Below are 20,925 nucleotides of genomic sequence, written 5' to 3'. Positions count from 1 at the left end.
AGATTGTCTCCTGTTTTTCTGTATCTACTCCTTTGAGCTGCTTTTTTTCACTCATCAATAAGGTATACGCCATCCATATTTTTCCTTCTACTCATCTGTTGCCAGCGGAGCCCACGTACCTTGCAAGAAGTTTTGCTCGCATTTCGGCATTTCATCAATGCCACAATACCTGAGATAGGTATGGCTGTTATTCCCGTTTTACAGATTAAACAGCAAATTAGGCTGAGGGACCTGCCCAGTGTCACATTAAAGAAGCAGAGTAAGGAGGGGTTAAACCCAGATTTGTCTCCAAAGCCCCCAACCTCTGCCCTCTGCACATGCTAGCATACAAGTGGGCCCTCCCTCCATACCAAGGGAAGACCACCAAGTACCCCCCACATTGTCATCATCAGCATCACCATCATAATGGCAAACACACTAGAGCCTCAGGTGCCAGGTACTGTTTTGAGCATCTTAGAAGATCTCGTTCATCTAAGCCTTGCAACTACCAAATAAGAGGGAGGTCGTATTATGTCCATCTTACAGATGAGTAAACTGAGGCACAGAGATGGCAAGCAACTTGTTGAAGCAGCAGCAGATCCAGGATTTCAATCCAGGCAGTCCAGCCGCACACCCAAACTCCCAGCTGGGTTACCCAGGACATCACCAGGGTACCACGGGCCAGACTAAGAAAAGTGCTGACAGGAGGTGGCCTGAGCCGAGCGTGCACCCCGGGTGGGGCCGCGGCGCCCCCGGACCTGCCTTATCTACTGAGGAAGGCCCTGACTCTACGTCTCCATGCAGTGAGCAGAGCTGCACACAGGGACGGAGCTGGGGAGGAGGAAAGGAATGAGGAAGAGACCACAGCCTCAGTGAAGGGGAACACAGCAGTTGGCTTGGCCGGGGTCCAGGGGGAAGGACAAGGCTCCGCCCCCAGGGCTGCAAGGGCCAGTGGGCAGTGCCTTACAATTTTGGTGCTCACTTTGGGCACAAAGTTTGAACTCTGACAGCACTGACCTGTTGTGTGTGTGTGTGTGTGTGTGACTCGGACAAGCCATTCTAACCATCTCTGGTTCTCAGCTTCCTCCCCTGTAGAATGGAATCTCTCACAGGGCAGACCACTCACAGGCTGTAATGAGGAGTCCATGAGATAACCTCGTGAGTCACTGGAATCTTGCTCACCTCGTTGCAGGCACTCAGCAAAGGCCGGCCTGTGCGCCGACCACCACCTCCCTGGATTTCACGAAGAGGATAAACAAGATCGTGAGCTACCATTATATTTCCCAAGGCAATGCCCTCCCCCCACTCCCCCTGCTTGAGTCATCCTGACTGCTGTCTCCATCCCACCACTCAGAGGGGCCCTCCGAGACCAGCCTGCCTTGGCCTGGCCTTGCCCAAGGCCTTACCCTCCCTCCTCAGGGGGATCTTTGCTCAGTGCACAGAAGAGCCCAGACCACCACCTGACTCCCAGTGATGGAAGATGGCATTCCCCACTCTGCCTGCCTGCTCACCCCTGTCGCCTGAAGAACATTCTTAGAAGTATTACCCAGGGGCAGGTGTTGTGTGGCTGTGGATTACTGCCCACATCCCGTATCAGAGTGGCAGTTCAAGCCCCGGGACCCTCAATTCCAATCCAGCTTCCTGCTAACGTGCAGGCTATGGCCCAAGTATTTGGGTTCTTGCCACCCATGTGGGAGACCTGGGTGGAGTTCCTAGCTCCTGGCCTAGCCCTAGCTGTTGTGGGCGTTTGGGGAGAGAACCAGCAAAGGGAAGCACTCTCCCTCTCTGTCCTTCTATGCCTTTTGAGTAAATAAATGAGTCTTTTTAAAAATTCTAAACAATTGTCCTGGCTCCACTTAACAGGAGTTTTTACTATACCCAGGGAGGGTTCCGGAATACGCATTTTGTAAGTATTTCAAGATGTTTCAGCAAGCAGCCAGGCCTGGAAATGACTGGCTTAAGGGTTTCCTGTATTTTAGGAAGGAGGAAGAGATGTGTGGGCTCATGCTACACACACACACACACACACACACAGGGTTCCTTTGGAGGTCTGAGGAGGTGCTGATATTGGAGGAGACACTGCACAGATAATAAACAAAGCAACTATTTGGCAAGAAGCATCAGGGTTACCCATTAACCATGAGTGATTTGTCAGTGCCAGAGAAGCCACACAAAGGACAACAGGGTGGTCAGCCCGGGAGGGCCCCCAGTGGGGCCCATGTCACACAAACAGCAACCCAACAGTGCTCTCTCTTGGCCTCACACCCTTCCCTCTACTCTCGGTGAGCTCTGCCTCTGTTGGTAGACCCATCCGGGGAAGGAACGGAGAGTGGCAGCATTTCTCTATGGCATTTGGGTTTCCTCAGTTTGAGCCAATATCATGTAGCAACCATGATGGAAATTACTGCAGTCCCTACACATGGGTCCAACTTGTTTGGAGTGCATTGCAAGGGGCAGATTTAAGACATTCTGTAGTTGGGCAAGTGAGTGGCAGCCCCATAAATATACGGGCACTGCAGACCACAAATTCATCCTATAGCAGTGACGCACCTCTGATTACATGGTTGGACTGGGTGGTGCTTGTTACGCTGCCCAACACAGCACAGGGAAGCAGGCTGCTGGTCGCACGTGGGACGAGAGTGACAGCTAAAGACTCATGGTTTATACTTCCACCATCCTCCAGAAAAAAAAAAGGAAAGAAAGGAAGAAGGGATGGAGGGAGAGAGGAACCAAGACCATGTGGAGTCCAGGACACACAAATTTAACTTTACTTTAAATTCACTTTAAGGGTTAACAGTGTGGTCACTTTTCTGACACACAACATATCCTCAATTAGGAAACGCAAATGACACACATCCAATGCCATCCCTGGGTAGCAGTGACAAGGAGGCTGAAATCAGCCAGGTGGGGGTTGTTATAAAGGGGTCTTCAGGAGGCTCATGGAGGGGCTGGCATTGGGGTGCAGAGGGCTAATTCTTCTTCCACTTGCAATGCCGGCACCCCATATTGGAGCACCAGTTGGAGTCCCAGCTACCCTGCTTCCGATCCAGCTCCCTGCTTATGGCTTGGGAAAACAGCAGATGATGGCCCAAGTCCTTGGGCCCCTGCCATCCATGTGGGTGACCCAAATCAGAATTCAGCCTGGCCTAGTCCTGGCTATTGAGCCCATTTGGGGAGTAAGCCAGGTGATAAATGATCAATCTCATTGTCTCTCTCTCTTCTCCTCTGTATTTCTGAAAAGAGCTCACTTCTAACAGTGAGAGGACCAGATCATCCACAATGGACAGTAGGCTCGGAGGAGTTCTAGTCTAAACAAGCAAACGTTCCCTGAGTGACGACAAGGGGCCGATCAGGAAGCCCAGGGGGAAGGGACAGCCCTGGAGGAAACACAGAGAGAAGCCACAGGCCATCAGCAGTGGCCAGAGCAGCAGTGATAATAACCATATCCTCCAAGGAGCCTGTTCACTCCTCTGCAAAATGGCAACAGTATCTACCCCAGAAAGATGGAGCTCCCTGTTACTGAAATGGAACCCACCTAAGTTCTTACTATGCGTCAAGCATTGCTTTGATTGTTTGACACACATTTGGTCTTTCTGTGTAATCCCTCCAAAACTCCTAGGAGGTATCTTTCAAATCTGATTCACTGGGAAGAAAACAATTTCAGAGAGGCTAAGTGGCCTGCCGCAGGCCACACAGCGTGGAAATCATAAAACCCAACCTCTTGTGTCAAGGGTCCAGAGGTTAGAGCCACAAGAATCAATGGCCCTCGTCTCTTCTTCCATAAATCCTCCTGTTTCTGCAAATACAGGGCTTCCGGGAAGCCAGGGAAGGCTTCGAGTGCTTGGACCTCTGTAAACCAATGACCGACTGATGCCCCAGTCTAATGGCCATCTTGTCCGGTAGACCCAGTAGACCCGTGCACAGTGGTGGAGATGTGCTCTGTGCTGTCCAACATGGCAGCCACGTGGCTGAGCACTAGAAATGAAACTGGTGCAATGGAGGACATGATTTTGTAACTGCACCGGATTTTACTAAATTTTGACACCCCTGGGGTAGCCAGTGGCCATCGCGCTGAAGACAGTGGCTCTGTGGCTCCTGCCATTTGCAGCAGGTCCAGTCTCCCGGGCACCACAGGCTGAAGCTTGCGAGAAAACTCAGGGCTTCCCGGGGCAGCCCTTAGAGTGAATGAATAAAATCCATTTTTTTCTCAAATGCCATCGCTGTGATCTTGGAACCTTCACAGCTGGAAGGGGGAAAGGGCCAATTCCCAAACAAATGGCTTCTCTTCCTTTTCGTTCCTTTTAAAAGGGGGAAAAAAATCCAACGTGCAAAGGGTCCCTCGTGAAATGACTCCAGAAAGGCTGCCACTTTTCCTGGTGACAAATGCCTTCGGCTGATGATGACACGAGGACTCAAATATGGCAGACAGGAGAAGCCAGAAAGGTAGACAGCCCTCTCGGAGCTGTCGTAAATCAAGAGGAAAGGGGCCCGGGCCACCAGCAGCTTCCAAACAGTCTTCCTCTGGAACTATTTTAAGCCACCAACACACACAATGTCTCCGAGGTGATCTCATTCACGCCAGCAGAAAAGCAGCCATGTGCTGGCAGGAAGTATCTTTAAACTCACAAGAGAAATGAACGCCCACACCACAGGTCCCAGGCCTGCCAGGCTGCACCCCTGAGGGCCAGGGCTATGTTAGGGGCACCAGAGTGGCTCAGCTGTGCAGGAGCAGTGAGGGATTTTCTGGTCTTGCTTCAGTGCCTTCCCCCCTTTTGAATCAACCCATTCATGTCTCTGCTCAGGAAGTCACTGTATTTGCTTTGTCCCCACCCGGGCAGCAACAGTAGCTCAAATGATGACGCGGGATCCCAAGAGAGGTGGGTTTGAATCCTGCCGGCTCTCTTTACTAAAGCTATGCCAGTGTCAGCTCCTTCAGCTGCAAAACAAGAGTGGGAAGCCTACGCAGGATGCTAACAGGTGCACGACACCACCCAGGTGAAGCCCGTGGCGAGCGCTCCACATGCGCTGGGGATGAGCAAGGAGCAGAGAACCTGCAAGGCGGCTCTCTGAGTTGACGCGTCTCCGCCACCTGTTACCTGTGTGGTCTGGGCAAGTTATGCACTCCCATGAGCTCACATTGCCACCAGAGATGCAATTATGGGCAGGCATCTGATGCATCAATTAAACACCGCTTGGGATCCCCGCATGCCACGTCAGAGTGCTTGGCTGGGTTTGAGTCCTGGCTTCACGTCCCACTCCAGCTTCCTGCTAGTGAGGCAGCAGTGGCTGCCCAAGCACGGGGGTCCCTGCCACCCATGTGGGAGACCTGGATGGAGCTCCGAGTTCCTGGCTTTGTTCTGGGCCAGTCCCAGCTGCTGTTGGCATTTGGGTAGGGAACCAGCCGATGGGAGATCTCTGCCTCTCTGCCTTTCAGATAAATACAAACTTTGGAAAAGACGTTACGCACAGAACCCACCTCAGTTACCAGTTGTGACGTGACTGCTGCCGTCCTAGATCCAACTTGGCCCCGACCATTCCCGCTTCCCCTGGGGGTTCTTTGTGGACGCCTGCAGCTGAGAAACGGGCCAAAGCAGCGTGGCTGTGAAGCCAAGGAAAGTCATTGTCTGGGGTGGGACCGGACGAGCTCCAGAACCACGGTGCTCTCACCACTGACGATTGCTGGTGTCTGAGTGCTCACGATGTCCCAGACTCTCCCAAAAACTCTGCCCTCGTGGTCCGGATGCACCCCAGACCATTCATTTCAGAACTATGAAGGTGGGGCCTTAAGTCAGACACACACACACACACACATTTTTATTTTTAAGCCGTCCAAGTGATTCTAATACGAATCTGGATTGGAAGCTCCAGGAAAAAAAAAAAAAAAAGCCCAGAGAAAGGAACTGGACGTCCCCATTTAGCAGAAGAGGAAAACTGAGGTGGAGACCCACTAAGTAACTCGCTGGCAGTCAGGGGCAACTGTTTCAGATCCCATCACTCAGATACTCTGTGCACTCAGCCACTCCCAAGGAGCAGAGCCAAACTGCCTAACAGGCACTCGGCCACTCCCAATCCATCAAGAGCATTCTCTTTGGGGCTCAGTGGCTGACCTTGACCCAGCTCCGGGTGTCCAAAGCTGCTGACAATGCAGTTTTGCTGTCCCAGAACTGAAGGACACTGGGGCCAACACATGGTGGTCCACGAGCCTACGTACACAGACCCCTCGTCAGTGACAGGAGACAACAGAGCTGAGGAGCTTCCTTAAAGGGGCTGGCTGCCTGCAAGGAAGCCAGGAAGCAGAAGTCAGGGGCTCCTCAGCCCATCAACCGAAGACCACGAGTCGAGAACGAAGATGACGCTCTCTTGTCTGAGCCTCTGCTCAGCCCTACTGGGCTGGGCCTGCCCTCAGAAAGGGCACAGCTCCAAGCCACGTTGTGAACAAGGAAGTTCAAGGGGGCCTTGCCTGCCAGTCAACTTCCGATTCGCTACATTAACTCTGACCCAAGCAACTGAAACCACACTGGGTCTCTGGTGCAGCCCTGCTTCTCCCAAACATGGCTCCTCCTACTCCAGTTGGTGGCCACTCCCTTCCTGCAGTGGCTCAGACCCTGAACCTGTTGTTCCACTTTGCCTCCCCACTGATATCCCAATACTGAGCTGTTGGCAAACGCCACTGGCTCTGAGTTCAAAACATACCCACCCCGCCTCTCCGGCCACCTGGGCCCAGGCTCTCGTCTTCTCTCACCTGGACTGTTGCTAAACCTCTGAAGTGGCCCCTTGGCTTCCATGACCGACCTCGTTAAAATGCAAATCAGATCACGCCACTCTGTGCTTCTGTCCACCCCATGCCTCCCAGCTTGTCGAGAATGAAAAGCCAAGGTACCCATGGCCTCCAAGGCCTTACCTGTCAGCCCCACCATTCCCTCTCAAACCGCATCTCCCACCTCGCTTCCCTACGGTGGCCCCGCCCCAGCCCCTTGGACCCACCAGGAACTCCTGCGCTCTCCAGCCAGGCTGGCCCTCCCTCTTCCTTGCCCCCCACGCCACCTTCACCCTCCACGCTCCCAGGTTATCTTCCATTCATCTGTTCTATCATCAAACACTTGGAACAGCGTCTGTACACAGTAGGCTCTTGATAAACGCTTGTTGAATGAAGGGATGTGCCCCCTAACCGAACTCTTAGCCTCTGCCCTATTCCCAATCCCGAGACGCCCCTACCCTAACCGCCAATCAGCTCCAGGAAGACCAACATGGCAGCAGCCACTACCCAGGGTACTTTCCGAGCATCCGCTGGACAGGTGGGGGCCGTCCTGATGCCTCCTCAGGGGCCACGCCACCCCCAAGGCCTTCTCACCTCCTGCTGAACTGGGGCCAGCATCGCTCTGGCCTGCTCAGCTTGTCCTGCAGGATCAAGTCCAGGAGAACAGCTGCGAGCAACTGCCTTCCAAATTGGGTCCCCGAGCCCACTGAGGAGTTCGAGAGGAAAGCAGCAGGCCCCTGGCTTTCACAGAAGCAGCTCCTTTCTCCTTTCGCTGGGTGTTCTGTCTTCTCCAGAACAGTGCGTTCATTTGCTACAAGCTTGGGATGGGCTGGTGGCGTGGACGGACACAGCAGCCGCCACCTGTTTACTGAGCCTCCCACCCTGGCCACAGGAGCCTGGTTCACAACACTGCAAAGTCTGTGGGGGGATCAGGGCCCGTGCGTCCCAGAGCTCCACGCCTTGCGTCTTGGCCTTCAGAATTCCTGGCAGCCCGTCATCCCCAGTTACTCCCACTTTCCCTCCTCTTTGAAAAACCGGCCCTGCCAACTGCTACAAACAGCATTTAAAAATATCTCGCTGGATTAGCCAGTGCTGCCTTCTCAAATCTCTCACAATGCCTGTCTCTGTCCCACACAGGATAAAGAAGGGTGTAGCAGTTTTAACTTTTTTTTTTTTCTTCTCTCTCTCTCTCTAGCTGCTCCCCTGCTAAAAATACCCGAGTCCGGGTAGGCGCACTCCAAACACCGGCTGGATGAAGTCACCTCCAAGCTGGACCTCACCACAGCCCTGGCCTGCCAAGGCCTGGACACAGCTGTCCAGCACTGACGCGTCAGGTCGTGGCCAAAAGCATCCACAATGCATCCTTCCACGCGGAGGGGCCGAGGGCGGGCTGCGAGAATGGTAATCACAGCTAATCCTAATATAAAAAAGATGGTGTGCAGCTGACACCAAGCCAGGGCTTCACAGAGCACAGTCTAGCTCCCTTGGGGCTGCTGGTTCCCCCAGAACCCTAATGGTGGGGCTCAGCCCCCAAGAAGGGGATTCCGCAGGGCCCACTTGGGGGTCTGGAGCCGTCTCAGAGACAGCGAGGCCCTGGGGAATCCAGCGTGCCCTCGTCACACCACAGGGAAAGCATCCGAGGACAGAGAAGCAGAAGTGATTCACTCCAGGTCACCGAGGGGCCACGCTCCACCCCAGACTCGTCCGGATCCAAATCCCTTCCACACTGGGTTGTTCTTGACACTCGGGCACACACACACGCCTAGTGTGTGAGCTTTGGCGTGTGCTGATGGATAACGCTCCTCCTGGCTACGATGATGTTCATATATTTTAAAAGGTATAGACTTAAAAAAAAAAAAAAACTTTTGAAAGTTTCAACAAAAGCTCAAAAGCTTGGCCTCCATTGTGGAGCGGTTTTCCTGCACTGCAAAGCCAGCTTCGTACTCATCTTCCCCTGACCCCAACCTTGCAGCTCCAGCTCTTCTGGGTTGGGTTTCCCTGCTGAATTTTTCCATCCTAGGACTGACCCTTTAGCTCACTTGGAGAAAGCCAACAGTGGGGGGTCAGCACCGTGGCATAGTGGATAAAGCCACTGGTACAATGCCACCATCCCACATGGGCACTGGTTTGAGTCCCGACTTTTCCATTTCCGACCCAGCTCCCAGTTAATGTGCCTGGGAAAGCAGTGGAAGACGCCTCAAGTCCTTTGGCTCCTGCACCCACATGGGAGACCTGGAAGAAGCTCCTGGCTTTGGCCTGGCTCAGTCCTGGCTGTTGTGGCCGCTTGGGGAGTGAATCAGCAGATGGAAGATCTCTGTGTTTCTCTGCCTCTCACCCCGCCCCCTCTGTAACTCTTTCAAATAAATTAGTCTTTAAAAAAAAAAAAAAAAGAAAGAAAGAAAGCAAACAGTGGACCACAGAGTATTAACTATCGATGCCTCTGTATGTATTTTTGCAGTAGGTTCTCACAGTTTATCTTTTTCATGTGACAAGGAAAGGGTTCAGGAAAAGGCCTGACACAGGTTATTGGCTAAGCCACTGAGGGTCTATCTCATTTTATTGTTGTCCACGGAATTCAGCTGGACCCTAGGGAGTCCAGGCCAGATAGCAGTGAGCTTTAAGGTGGCTCCACAGTGTCTGACAGCAAACATGACTGAAATCTGTCCGATGAACACTCTGGAAACACCTTAACCGAGAATTAGAAAGGGACCAAACAGCTGAGAATTGAGCTGCTATTTGGTAAACCTTACACTGGCAGTAGAACATACCAAGTCAGACTTAAACAAAACAAAACAAAAGATAATTCGGGGCCTCTCTGGTCTCACGCTGGTCTATGCTGCTCCCGACCTGCCCGGATGAGGATCGTATAGGAACAGTTCCAGGGGCCTCTGTTCAGCCCTCGTTCTGCACGGGGATTGCTCTGGGCTGAAGGATCTTGTTCAGGGCCACAGAGGAAATGGGGAGTAGGGAGCCAAACCCTACGCAAGCTCTGCGCGTGGTCGCCTCTGTCAGCCCGCGTTTGCTGCCCTCAGGGCTCTTTCCTAGCAGTGAGAACAGTGCACAGGGGGGCCTTTTTGAGGTGAGCTCTCCATCGCCGGGCGGGGTCCTGGGAGGTCCGGGGCTGTGGTGGAGATGAGCTGGGAGCAGACACACTGCATTGCTGAATAGTAAAAATAAGTTTTGGAAAACCCTGGCTCTGTGCTCTGGCAGGCTTCTGCACATCTGGATAAAAGATGTGGGAAAGTTTTCCTTTTCCTGTGCCATCTCCCCTGCTCCTCCTCGTTACGCAGTGGAACCTCCCCGCCCCCTCCCCCCAGTCACTCGCTGCACATCCCCCCCCCCCGCCCCTGGGCTCACGCTGTCCCTTCCATCTGGAAGCCTCTGTGCTCCCATCATCACCCCTCATCCCCTGTCCCAGTCGTAGCACTGCCTGTCCAAGTCCCCAGAGACTTTGAGGTCTGCACTGCTGGGAAGGAAATTGCATGCACCTTACAGAGTGGCCGCGAGGGCTGCATGAAACAGCCCGCACCACAAGCACCCCCCTCCACCGCGTACCGCGGGCAGGCTGTGCACGCAGCCCCCTGCACGGTGTGCAGGCAGCAATCACAGCCACAGCGAATGGCATCACGAGCCTCACACATACGTTGCTTTTGCTGTTGCATTCTAAACTCCCCGACCAGCCCAGCCACTTCTTGCCCTGCTCCGCCCTGTGTCCGACGCCCCGTGCGTAGCTGGCGCTTGGCAAGCGGTAGATTAAGGAGGCTGGCGTGGCATTTCTCAGGCCAACTTGGGCTATGCTTCTTAATCCTCTCCTCCCAATCCGGCGTGCGGCTCCAAACAGACAGCCAAAGCTGCCAGAGCAGTGAGGCCTTTTTGGAAAAACAAGCAAGATGACCACAAAGTGTGTTTATGTGATGGGCCTGCGAAACACAAAACACCTGCTATGGCTCAGGACGTGGTGGGTGCAACCAGCTGGGGCCTGATATCCAGAACTGCACCCTGGGGGGCCTGGGGCTTTCACAGTCTGCACTGTCACTGTCGGCCTGGCGGGGAGTGGGGGAACCAGAGAGGGCTGACCTCACTGCCCGCCACCACACCGCTTTGTCTTGGGGACGATGGAGCCGTAACTGAGCAGAGTGCAAGGTGCTTTTCCAGATTCTGTAAGTCCTCCTGCCTCCACCTGCGAATGGCTGCTCACCAAGGAGAGCCTTGTGACTAACACTGGCCACCCTGAGAGCTGGGTCATGATCCTTTCCTGCACCGGGAGACCTCCCTCTCTGGCAAAGGCAAACATGAGCAGTGCATCTAACACACATGTGTAAAAAAGTAATTCAGGGGCCGGTGTTGTCACCGTGGGGTTAAGCCACCACCTGCAGTGCTGGCATTCCCATATGGGTGTCAGTTCCCAGCCTGACTGCTCCACTTCCAATCCAGCTCCCTGCTAATGAGCCTGGGAAAGCAGAGAAAGACGGCCTGAGTCCTTGGGCCCTCCCACACCTATGTAGGAAACCGGATGAAGCTCCTGGCTTCAGCTTCAGTCTGGTGCAGCCCTGGCTGTTGAAGCCATCTGGGGAGTGAACCAGCACACGGAAGATCTCTCTCTCATGTTCTCACTCTCTAACTCCTCCCTTCAAATAAAAATAAATTTCTTTTAAAAAAGTAATTAAAACGGACGCAACACAAAGTCCCTTGTGGATCTCAAATCCTCATGACCACCTCATGAGCTGGCTACTCGTTCCAGTCCCATCTCACAGAGCAGATGGTCAGCAATTTGCTCCCTAGGAGTACATCTGGAAATGTCAGGACAGTTTTGCCCGTCAGGACAGGTGGTGGACAGAGAGGGGTACAAAGCACCCTACAATGCACGGGACAGATGCCCCAGCCAGAACAAAAGATCTAATCTACTGGGACCAGCACTGTGGCGTAGCCAGTAAAGCTGCTGCCTGCGGCCGACATCCCATATGGGCACTGGGTCAAGTCCTGGCTGCTCCACTTCTGATCCAGCTCCCTGCTGATGCGCCTGAGAAAGCAGCCAAGATGGTCTGAGTCCTTGGGCCCCTTGCATCCACGTGGGTGACCCAGATTGAGTTTCTAGGCTCCTTGCCATTTGGGGAGTATACCAGCAGATGGAGGATCTCTCCTCTCTGCCTTTCAAATAAGTAAATAGATCTTAAAAGAAAAATTAAAGAAGATCTAGTCCACAGGATCAAGGCCAAGGTGGAGAAACGCTATTAAGGACGGAGAAACTAAGGCACTGAAGTTACACAAGTTTCCCAGGGTCACACGGCTCAAGGCTGTGAGGAAGTGCCCTGGGGCAGCTCCACCCTGAGCTGTGCTCCTGCCACCAGACCTGCAGCCTCTCTAAAACCCTGGGAGCACTGACTGTGCACCAGGTCCAGCCGGTGGCATTTAAGAACTGCCCCCCCTGGGGCGGGATATTGGTGCAGGGGTTAAGTCGTCACTTGGGACACCTGCTTCCCATATCAGAGTCTCTGGGTTCAAGTCTCACCTGTGCTTCCCATCCAGCTTCCTGTTAAGGCACACCCTGGGAGGCAGGGTCCACTCCAGTGGACCTCGGTCCCTGACACCCATGTGGGAGACCTGGACTGAGTTCCTGTCCCCTGGCTTCAGCCTGGCCCAGCCCTAGCTGTTGCGGGTACTTGGGGCATGAATCAGCAAATGGAAGAGCTCTTTCTGCCTTCCAAATAAATACAAATAAAAAATAGTTCAAGAAATGAAAAAGAAAAAAAGTGTCCCATGATCTCACAGTGGAGGAGAGACCTGGAGTGACTTGCTTCAGGGCTTGGGGTCAGCACGAGTCAAAGCAATTTCTGACCCAACTTGGACTCCAAAGCCAGGGTACGTGAGTGCCCCGCTACACCGCCTCATCCTCTCTCGGTGGCCCTAACACTGAGGTTTCGGCAGCAGTCGGGCACCCTGGGGAACTTGAGATCAGAGCCCATTTCACACAGGCTCTTCTGTCGACTCCAGGATCTGAACTCGGGGTCACTGTGGGTGCTTTCCCTCCACAGTATCCCTGGCTCAGCCACCAGAGCCGGTGGACCCTCATGGGGGCCCCGCCAAGCAGCTGACACTTGGAAGGCCCTCGTGGGGCAGCACAGCTCCCTGCCTCTGCAGGAGCAGCGGCGATGGCTCCCTAAAGTCAACGCAACTTCCAGGGCACACGGCCAGCACCAGTGGGCAGCACTGAAGCGGAGCAACATGGCGCCCTCTGGAAGAACAACTACACCCGAGCACCAGTGCCTTCACCCTGATGGTGACGATTCCCTGGCCTAATGGCCTCGAATCACCATTCACCAACAACATCTCACGAGTCCTGCTGTCTGTCGTCGGGGCCTTGGCCTGAGCTGTCATTTGAAGACGGTCAGATGCTGACCTTTCCCAGTTACCTCCGAGTCTGTGAAATGCAGAAAAATACAGGCCTGGAGCTTGAGCAAAGATAGGGCCAAGTCCTGGCCCAGCCATCGCTGGGCTATGAACTCTGGGCTCCTGGAGACCCCTCTATAGGGCATGAACAGGATTTTTATGGGAATCCAGGGAGATCAGAGATGAGGAAAGATTGTCGTAGGAAGGTCAGGCCTACCACTGCAGCTGTAGAGGCATACAAACAGGTACCCACTGTCCCCTCTGGTGGAGGGGAAATACTGAGGGGAAGGGGGTAGGGACAAGCTGGGGATGAGCAGTGCAGTCTGCCCATGTTTCTGGCCATGCACGCCAGGGACATCCCAGCTCTGGATTTCCCTGGTTCTGTTCTCAGACTGGATGCAAGCAGAGGGGACACAGATATAACCCCTTCTGAGTGATAGCCACCGACCGAGACTGTCCTGTGGGCCAGCACTGCTGTCCAAGGGGGAACTGGTACTGCTGCTCCTAAGGCAGCTTTCAACTCGGGCCTCCCCCTCCTGCTGACTTATTGCTGTCTATTAGACACCTGCTGAGAAACCTTGCACCTTGGGTATCCCACACGGAAGGCTTCCACCTAACCAGAAAGCCCCACCTCATGTGTTACCCGTCATATATGATCTTTTTTTTTTTTTTGACAGGCAGAGTGGATAGTGAGAGAGAGACAGAGAGAAAGGTCTTCCTTTGCCGTTGGTTCACCCTCCAATGGCCGCTGCGGCCGGCTCATCTCGCTGATCCGAAGCCAGGAGCCAGGTGCTTCTCCTGGTCTCCCATGGGGTGCAGGGCCCAAGCACTTGGGCCAGCCTCCACTGCCTTCCCGGGCCATAGCAGAGAGCTGGCCTGGAAGAGGAGCGACCGGGATAGAATCCGACGCCCCAACCGGGACTAGAACCTGGTGTGCTGGCGCCACAAGGCAGAGGATTAGCCTGTTAAGCCACGGCGCCGGCCCCATCATATATGATCTTGAGAGCCCTGCTAGAAATTAGAGTATGAAAAGACTGAATGATGGGCCAGGTGCTGTGGATGGTGGATTAAGCTGCCACTTAGAATACCCATAACCCATAGTGGGGCTCAAGTCCCACCCTGCTTCCGCTCCTGCTTCCTGCCAACGCACACCTTGGGAGGCAGCAGTGGTGGCTCAAGTACCTGGGCCCCTGCCATTCACATGGGAGACCCAGATTGAGTTTCTAGGCTCCTGGCTTCAGCCTGGCTTAGGCCTGGCTGTTGATGGTATTTGGGGAGTGAATCAATGGATGGAAGAGCTCTCTCCATCTCTCTACATTTCAAATAAGCAAATAAACAAAATGTACAAAGGAAAAAATAAAAAAAGACTGAATGTTGACTCCATGCTGTGGTTACACTGAAAATGGTGCCTTGGGGCCAGCATTGTGGCACATCAGTTAAGCCTCCCGGTGCAAGGCTGGCATCCCCCATGAGTGCCGGTTGGAGTCTTGGCTGCTCCACTTCTGTCCCAGCTCTCTGCTTGTATGCCTGGGAAAGCAGTGGAAGATGGCCCAAATGTTTGGGCTCCTGCCAGGCATGTGGATGGAGCTGCGGGCTCCTGGTTTGGCCTGGTCCAGTCATCTGGGGAGTGAACCAGCAGATGGAAGATCTCTTGGTCTCTCCCTTTCTGTGACTCTACCTTTCAAATAAATAAAGAAGTCTTTTTCCAAACTGCTGCCCCTCTTCATCAAGAACAACTTGAAATTCTCTGCTATTGTAGAAATGGGGAACGCTCTCTCCCAATGTCAAAGGAAGTCACAAGCAAATGTCAGCACACAGCACGCTCTGTGGTGGGATCCCCCGTGCCTGTCCCACAGTGACGGAGCACCCAGCTTGTGTCAGACAGGGGCTCAGCAGACACCAAGATCGCTGTGAGCTCTGGGGGCGATGAAGAGAGAGCCACAAGCAGAGCACATGCCCTGGGTGCTGTGGAAACCGCAGGGAGTGAGGGGGTGGGGACATCAGCTGGCTTCTGGAGGAAGCCCAACAGCTCCACCTTGTTCCTCCAACTTCCTAGGGCTGGGCTTGCATTTCCCAGGTATGCAAGGTGGAAAAAAATTAATAATAAGTTTCCGTTTCCAAAGCTTGATTTTGTTTCGGTTTTACCAGCTCCCTTAGTTTCAACAGAAGTCAGAGAGCTGGTGCCCCTCCCCGCTGGGACTCCCCAGGTGTGGAAGCAGATTAAACAGCAAGTAGCAGCTCAACTAACCCTGGCTCCTCCAGCTGATTGTCTCAGGGGAAAACCATCAGCAATCTTCTCACCATCACGTGGAAAGTTTCCCTCCCTGCTGTGCACACAGCCCTTCTACTCCTCGGCTGGTCACAGAGAAGACGCCAAGGTTTGCCTTTGCTGGTAAAAACAGCTGAAGAATTGAGACAGGCCCTGAGTCACCGTTCTTGACTCCAAGGTCCTTAGATGGTGACAGCGCTGACATTAGTGGCTCCTACTAATGAAACATCAGGGACATCTTCCTTGGCTGTTATTTCAATTACCCCGGTCACAGCAGCCCATTACCCTGTTGTCTTCAAAACACGACCGAGAGCAAGTCTTCATGCGTGTACTTGGTTTACTTTTTCTCCTTCGCTGGATGATAAATGGCACAAACGGAGGACTTTATCCCTCCATTCCCCAGGTAACCCACAGCACTTTCGGGCGTTGGAATAGTGTTGGTGCTCAGTATTTGTTGAATAAACTAAGTATGGAGCATTTACTGTGTGCTGAGACCTTGAAATCTATGATCACACTGATTGCTCATGCAGATCGCATGAACTATATGATTATCTTCCATTTTACAGATGACCAAATGGAGGCTCAGAAGGGTTAAGAGGTCTGTCCCAGGCCACTCATCTATACGGCAGGGGCAGGCTTCTCACCCTGCTGGCCCTTCCAAAGCCAGTGCTCTTTGCCACTCGGATGGGAGCGACCCCCCCGTAGGTCCTGGATATCCCATCGGTTGCTGTGGACTCCAGGAACTGAAGAGGATTTTCTGCAATGCCATGGACACTTTAGAAAGCTTAGTCAGGAAAACAGCCAAGAAGAACCGCAAGTAGCACCCAATTCACACACTGGGAGGGCGGGAGGGGGAGGGGCGAGCCGGGGGTGGGGGAGGGGCACTTCCTAGTCTCTGCTGGCTCCCTGTTTGCAAACAGTACCCTCTCAGAGCATTTCTCTGCCTCCCAGAAGGAAGTCATGAAGATCTCATCATTTAATGACACTGCCCTGCCGTGGGAGACATCAATAGCAAGAGAGCAACACCACACAACTCCTGCTGCTGTGGAGCCGGGATCGTGTTTTGTAAACACTATGGAACTTTTATCAACCATCGCAAGCTGAGGCAGAACCTTATTTGTCCAGCATTCTGAGTAATGGACAGCAATAGATGGACGAGGGCTCTTAAATTCCCGGTTGGAAGACATTAAAAGTTTAAGAGCCCCATATAGCTGAGTCAAATGCATATGCCCATGCTGTATAATTAACAGGCCTCACAACAATAAATATATAATTTAGGGAGAAGACCAGCAGGGCGAGACTACTAACCAGCACTGTGCCTCCCCTGTGCAGCCACTCAGCTATAACCTTGCTGGCCTTGGAGGGAAGTTAACCTGGCAAAGGTCCGGGGCTCTGTTTCCTTCCCAATCAGCTTACGCTTCCCTCTGAAGCCAGCTTGCAGGCATAAGTAATTCATCGCTCCTCGACTCAACATGCATTTCACTTTGTTCAGAGAGACTTTAATCAATCAGCCTGGTCATTGTTGAGGGAGGCCACCCCCTGGTTTTCATGTATAAAAAATGAGCCTCTACATTACGAAGGGGAAGCAAACAGACCACTTGCCTGCAGGAGAGAGAAATGTGCCGAGGGAGACACCTGGGCTCTGAGCCTCCCGGGAGCTCTGTCTGTCACCTGCAGACTCCTGCTGTCTTGCTTAAGCAGGACTGTTTGGGGGTTGCAGGAGGAAGAGGCCCAATTCATCCTACAGAGAAAAACCCTGCGGAGTAGAAACGGCCCTTTGGTTGTAAACCCTTTAAGTGGAGGCACCTGCTCCCTAGCAACTTCTGACTACTTGGCAACAGAGGGGACCTCGAGGGGCAGCTGTTCTTCCTAGCACCCACGGGCAGCCTGATGAACAGGGGATGGGTGTGTGTGTGTGTGTGTGTGTACAAAGCCCCGCTGTGCTTTGGGCACGGGCGTCCCGTGAAAAGTATGTTTCTGTCTAGTGTTCCACACCTTGTCTTCCACCTCTTCTCCAGTTTAGTTTAGAGGCTTCAGGCTCCACTCTGTTCCCAGGCAGCCTCTACTTCTTTAAGTCCTGTCTGGGTCTTCCCTTAGGCAAAAGCACTCCCCCCCCCCCCCCCCACCTCCACCACAGGGCTGTGACAACAGTCTGGAAATCCCTCCCCCTCCCCCACTTCCTCTTCGGGAGCTGGTGTTCCCAGCACTGATGGCCCAGACCTGAAGGGTACAGCATGGTGACATCATCAGCGGAGATGTGGACTGACCAGGGAGGAGGGAGAGCCAAAGTTCAAGGCACTTCCATTCCAGGCCAACGCCAAGTGCCTTCAAAAGGGGCCTGACCTGTCAGCTGGATGCCTTGGAAGCTGGACTCAAAAACAAAGCTGTTTTCTTGCCTCTTGGGAGCCTGAACTCTGGGTTCAAATTCCAGTGTTGTCACTTAATCCCAGGCAAATGACTGGCCTGACCGGCTGGGATTCTCGGCTTCCCCACCTGGACAATGGGGAGGTGCTGCAGGTGCCCACCTCCCAGGCTTGCTTGAGTGACCCAGTTATTGGACACGGTGCCAAGAACAGCGACTGACACCTTACGTGCTGTTTCCAAGTGTATCTATTAGAGCAGTGTGAAACCGCATTTGAACTGGCTCACTTCACCCCTTGCAAGTGTCCACCTGACCTCTTGTACACCCTGCTTGCTTGCCACCACACACAATCGTCCTCCAACCGGAGTCTTAGGACGTCTAAGCACCGCGCCACTCCAGACCATTTATGGTGCCGACTCCCGAAGCCGGAGTCTGGAGGGCCGTTTGCGGTAGAATCCCTGGCACAGCCCCGTTTAGGCTGGGCAAAGGCTCTGGTCACAGCCTTTGCCCTGAAAGCCACGGCCTCTTTCAAAGAAGTGCAGCCCCCAATGCTTCCTTTCCCTCCTTGGATGCCATGCAGTTACCCCCCCCCCCCAACCGTCCCCTTAATGCGCTTTACTGAGTGGGTCGTCGAGCCTTTCAGCAAAATCCATAATAAGGCAACAGAGGTTTTTAATCAACTGCTCACTTGGGTGATGACAGCTTGGAAAACTAGGCTCTGAGCACCAATACGTGCTTCCCGTGCTGGGAAGGGGATTCAGGATCCTTGGGCACAAGGGGGTAAACCCCCCCCCCACTACCTCCATCTCCCATGAGAGGGCCAACTGCGGGCATCTTTTCATCTGGGGATGCCCAAGGCACAGCAAACGTCTCTAACCAGACAGTGGCGCCCCTCTGCCCATCCAGCTCTCGCAAGGCCCAAGTTTCAGAGCACTGGCCCTTTGGCTGTTACTACTGAGCTGCCCAAACCCAGGGGCAGAACCACAGTCTCCCTGCCCGCTTGCTTGGGGCGGGATGATCAACTACACAGCACATTAAATAAGGCAAACAGTGGCAGGGCCGGACGTTCCACTTCAGGGGGGGTTCAGGAATGGCTTGGTCAAGAAGCTCACTTTTACCCTACCAGCGAATACACACACACACACACACCCCTGCCCGACAGTCACGATGCCACAATCGACCACAATTTCATCCTCCAAAAGTCAGCGGCGTGAAACAACTTCCGGCAAGAGCCGGCCAATGACCTCTACCCGCGGACCCGACGCTTTCGCCCAAAGTGCCGGCGCACGCACGAGGTTCCCTGTCCCACCTGTGGGGGGGCTCGAGGCCCGCGCGCGCGCGCTTACCATTGGCGTTCTTGCCGCAGATGAGGTGCTCATAGGGCTGCAGGACGCCCCAGAGCTCGGCGTCGTTGTTGATGAGCATCTCCAGGGCCTCGGCGGACACCTCTCCGCCTCCCGCGCCTCCGCCGCCGTCGGGGCTCTGGCTGGCCACCACTCTGGCCCGGATCTCCTCCACCAGGTTCTCCATGCATGCGGTGAGCGAGATGGCTGCGTACTCGTGGATGCGCACGGAGATGCGAGTGTCCACCATCCAGCGGAAGAAGCGGCCCACGGAGAAGGTGAGGCCGCAGCGCGCGGACTTGCCCCGGCGCAGCCCGTCGCCCGCGCTCATGCTGTACAGGGACAGCGCCTTGACGGCCGCCAGCGCGCAGCTCTCAGCCAGCGCCCAGCTGTGCACCAGGCGCACGGCGCTCTGCACCTCGAAGCGGGTGCACTTGGCGTGCAGCACGCTCAGCCGCTGCGCCTCGCGGGCCACGCGGATGAGCGCCCGGCGGAGCAGCCCCGCCAGGCGCCTCACCGCCTCGGCCGAGAAGGCGGGCAGCCGCCGGCCGCCGGCGCCTTTCCGGAGCACCCGGGCCACGTCCCCCTCGGTCCAGGGGAACTCCTCCAGCTCGGGCAGCCGTGGGCAGCGCGAGAAGAGCTCGGCCACCTCGGGGTCCTCGGGCAGCACCGTGTTCACCGTGTCCCAGCTGTTGTGGCGGCTGTTCATGGAGCCGGAGTAGCACCACCAGGCCGCCCCGCGGTGCTGCTGCGCCGAGGAGTTGAGCGCCTGCGAGTTGGACTTGGAGGACGAGAGGCTGAGCGAGCGGCACGAGTCCCCGGCCCCATACCCGGAGTCCAAGGTCAAGTCCTCCAGCGTCTTCAGAGTGGAGCTGTACGTCCCGGCCATGGGGAGCCTGCAATGTGTGTGTGGGGGTGGCCTCGCCGAGCGAGGGGCGCTCACAGCGCCATGCCCCCACCGCCAAGTGCTCAGAAAGCAGCTCTAGGTTCTCCGGGACGCCGCGGGGTTCGGCGGCCGCATCGCCCGCCGGGCGGCAGCGGGGAAGACGGTGGCGAGACTCGCGGCGAGCCGGAGTCCTGGCGCGCCTGGGGATCCGGAGCGAAGCTGTCACCGGCCCGGCCCCCGGCCGCTCCCGCGCGGTACGGCCCCTGCCGCCTCTGGGCTTCCCGCAAGCAGGGCGTGAGTCCGCGACCGAGAAGCAATCGGGAGAGCACAGGAGGGCGGCGGTGGCGGCGGCGCGGGGGCCAGCGCGCAGCGTCAGTCCGGGGCCAGCCGGCGAGGAGGCGCTCGGCAAACTTCTGCGCCGCGCCGGCCGCCCGCACAGCTGGGGACCCCGAGGCGGCCCGCATGCAAATAACCCCGGGCGGCCCACCAATCACCGGCCGCGCCGGCCAGGGGCCTGGCCCAATGGGTGGCGAGAGGGGCGGTCGCTATGCAGATTTCGCGCCGCCGCCGGTGGAGCCCCGCCGCGGCGCAGGCGGGGCTGGAGGCTGAGGGTCGCGCGGCGCGGGCGGGATGGCGGTGGAGGAGGGGGAAGAGCGAGCGAGGAGACCGGGAGAGGAGCTGTCGGTGCACAGACGGAGGGGACCAGCGGCCGTGCGCCGAGCCCTTCCCGCGTTTGCAGGGAGAAGGGACGCCCCTCCGGGCTCTGGCCGCACGAGACCTCTTCTCGACCCGGGAGCCGGCGGAGGGGCCTGGGGTCTTCCGCGACCCCGCAGCCGGTTTTCCGAGGGCTTGGCTGGGGAGAGGGCCCCAACGTCGGGGTCTCACGGGATCCACGCCTTCCCGGGTGCCTGGCTGCGGGGCGGAGCCTTGTCGCGCGAGTGC

At 55.4% G+C, this 20,925-nt stretch overlaps 1 protein-coding gene across 1 annotated transcript in view; it reads right to left on the bottom strand.

Moving 5' to 3' along the window:
• Nucleotides 1-20,383, bottom strand: part of ABTB2 (ankyrin repeat and BTB domain containing 2) — a 162,533-nt gene extending 142,150 nt beyond the window's left edge. The window contains exon 1 of the mRNA XM_062196319.1: nt 19,101-20,383. Coding sequence (XP_062052303.1) covers nt 19,101-19,986 — 886 coding nt within the window. The 5' untranslated portion in view covers nt 19,987-20,383. The remainder of the gene's footprint in view (nt 1-19,100) is intronic.
• Nucleotides 20,384-20,925: the final 542 nt, after the last annotated feature.

The sequence above is a fragment of the Lepus europaeus genome, chromosome 7, assembly GCF_033115175.1.
Source record: "Lepus europaeus isolate LE1 chromosome 7, mLepTim1.pri, whole genome shotgun sequence".
In the NCBI taxonomy this organism is placed as follows: domain Eukaryota; kingdom Metazoa; phylum Chordata; class Mammalia; order Lagomorpha; family Leporidae; genus Lepus; species Lepus europaeus.
The sequence above is the reverse complement of the archived record's forward strand: the minus strand, read 5'-3'. Positions and strand labels throughout refer to the sequence as shown.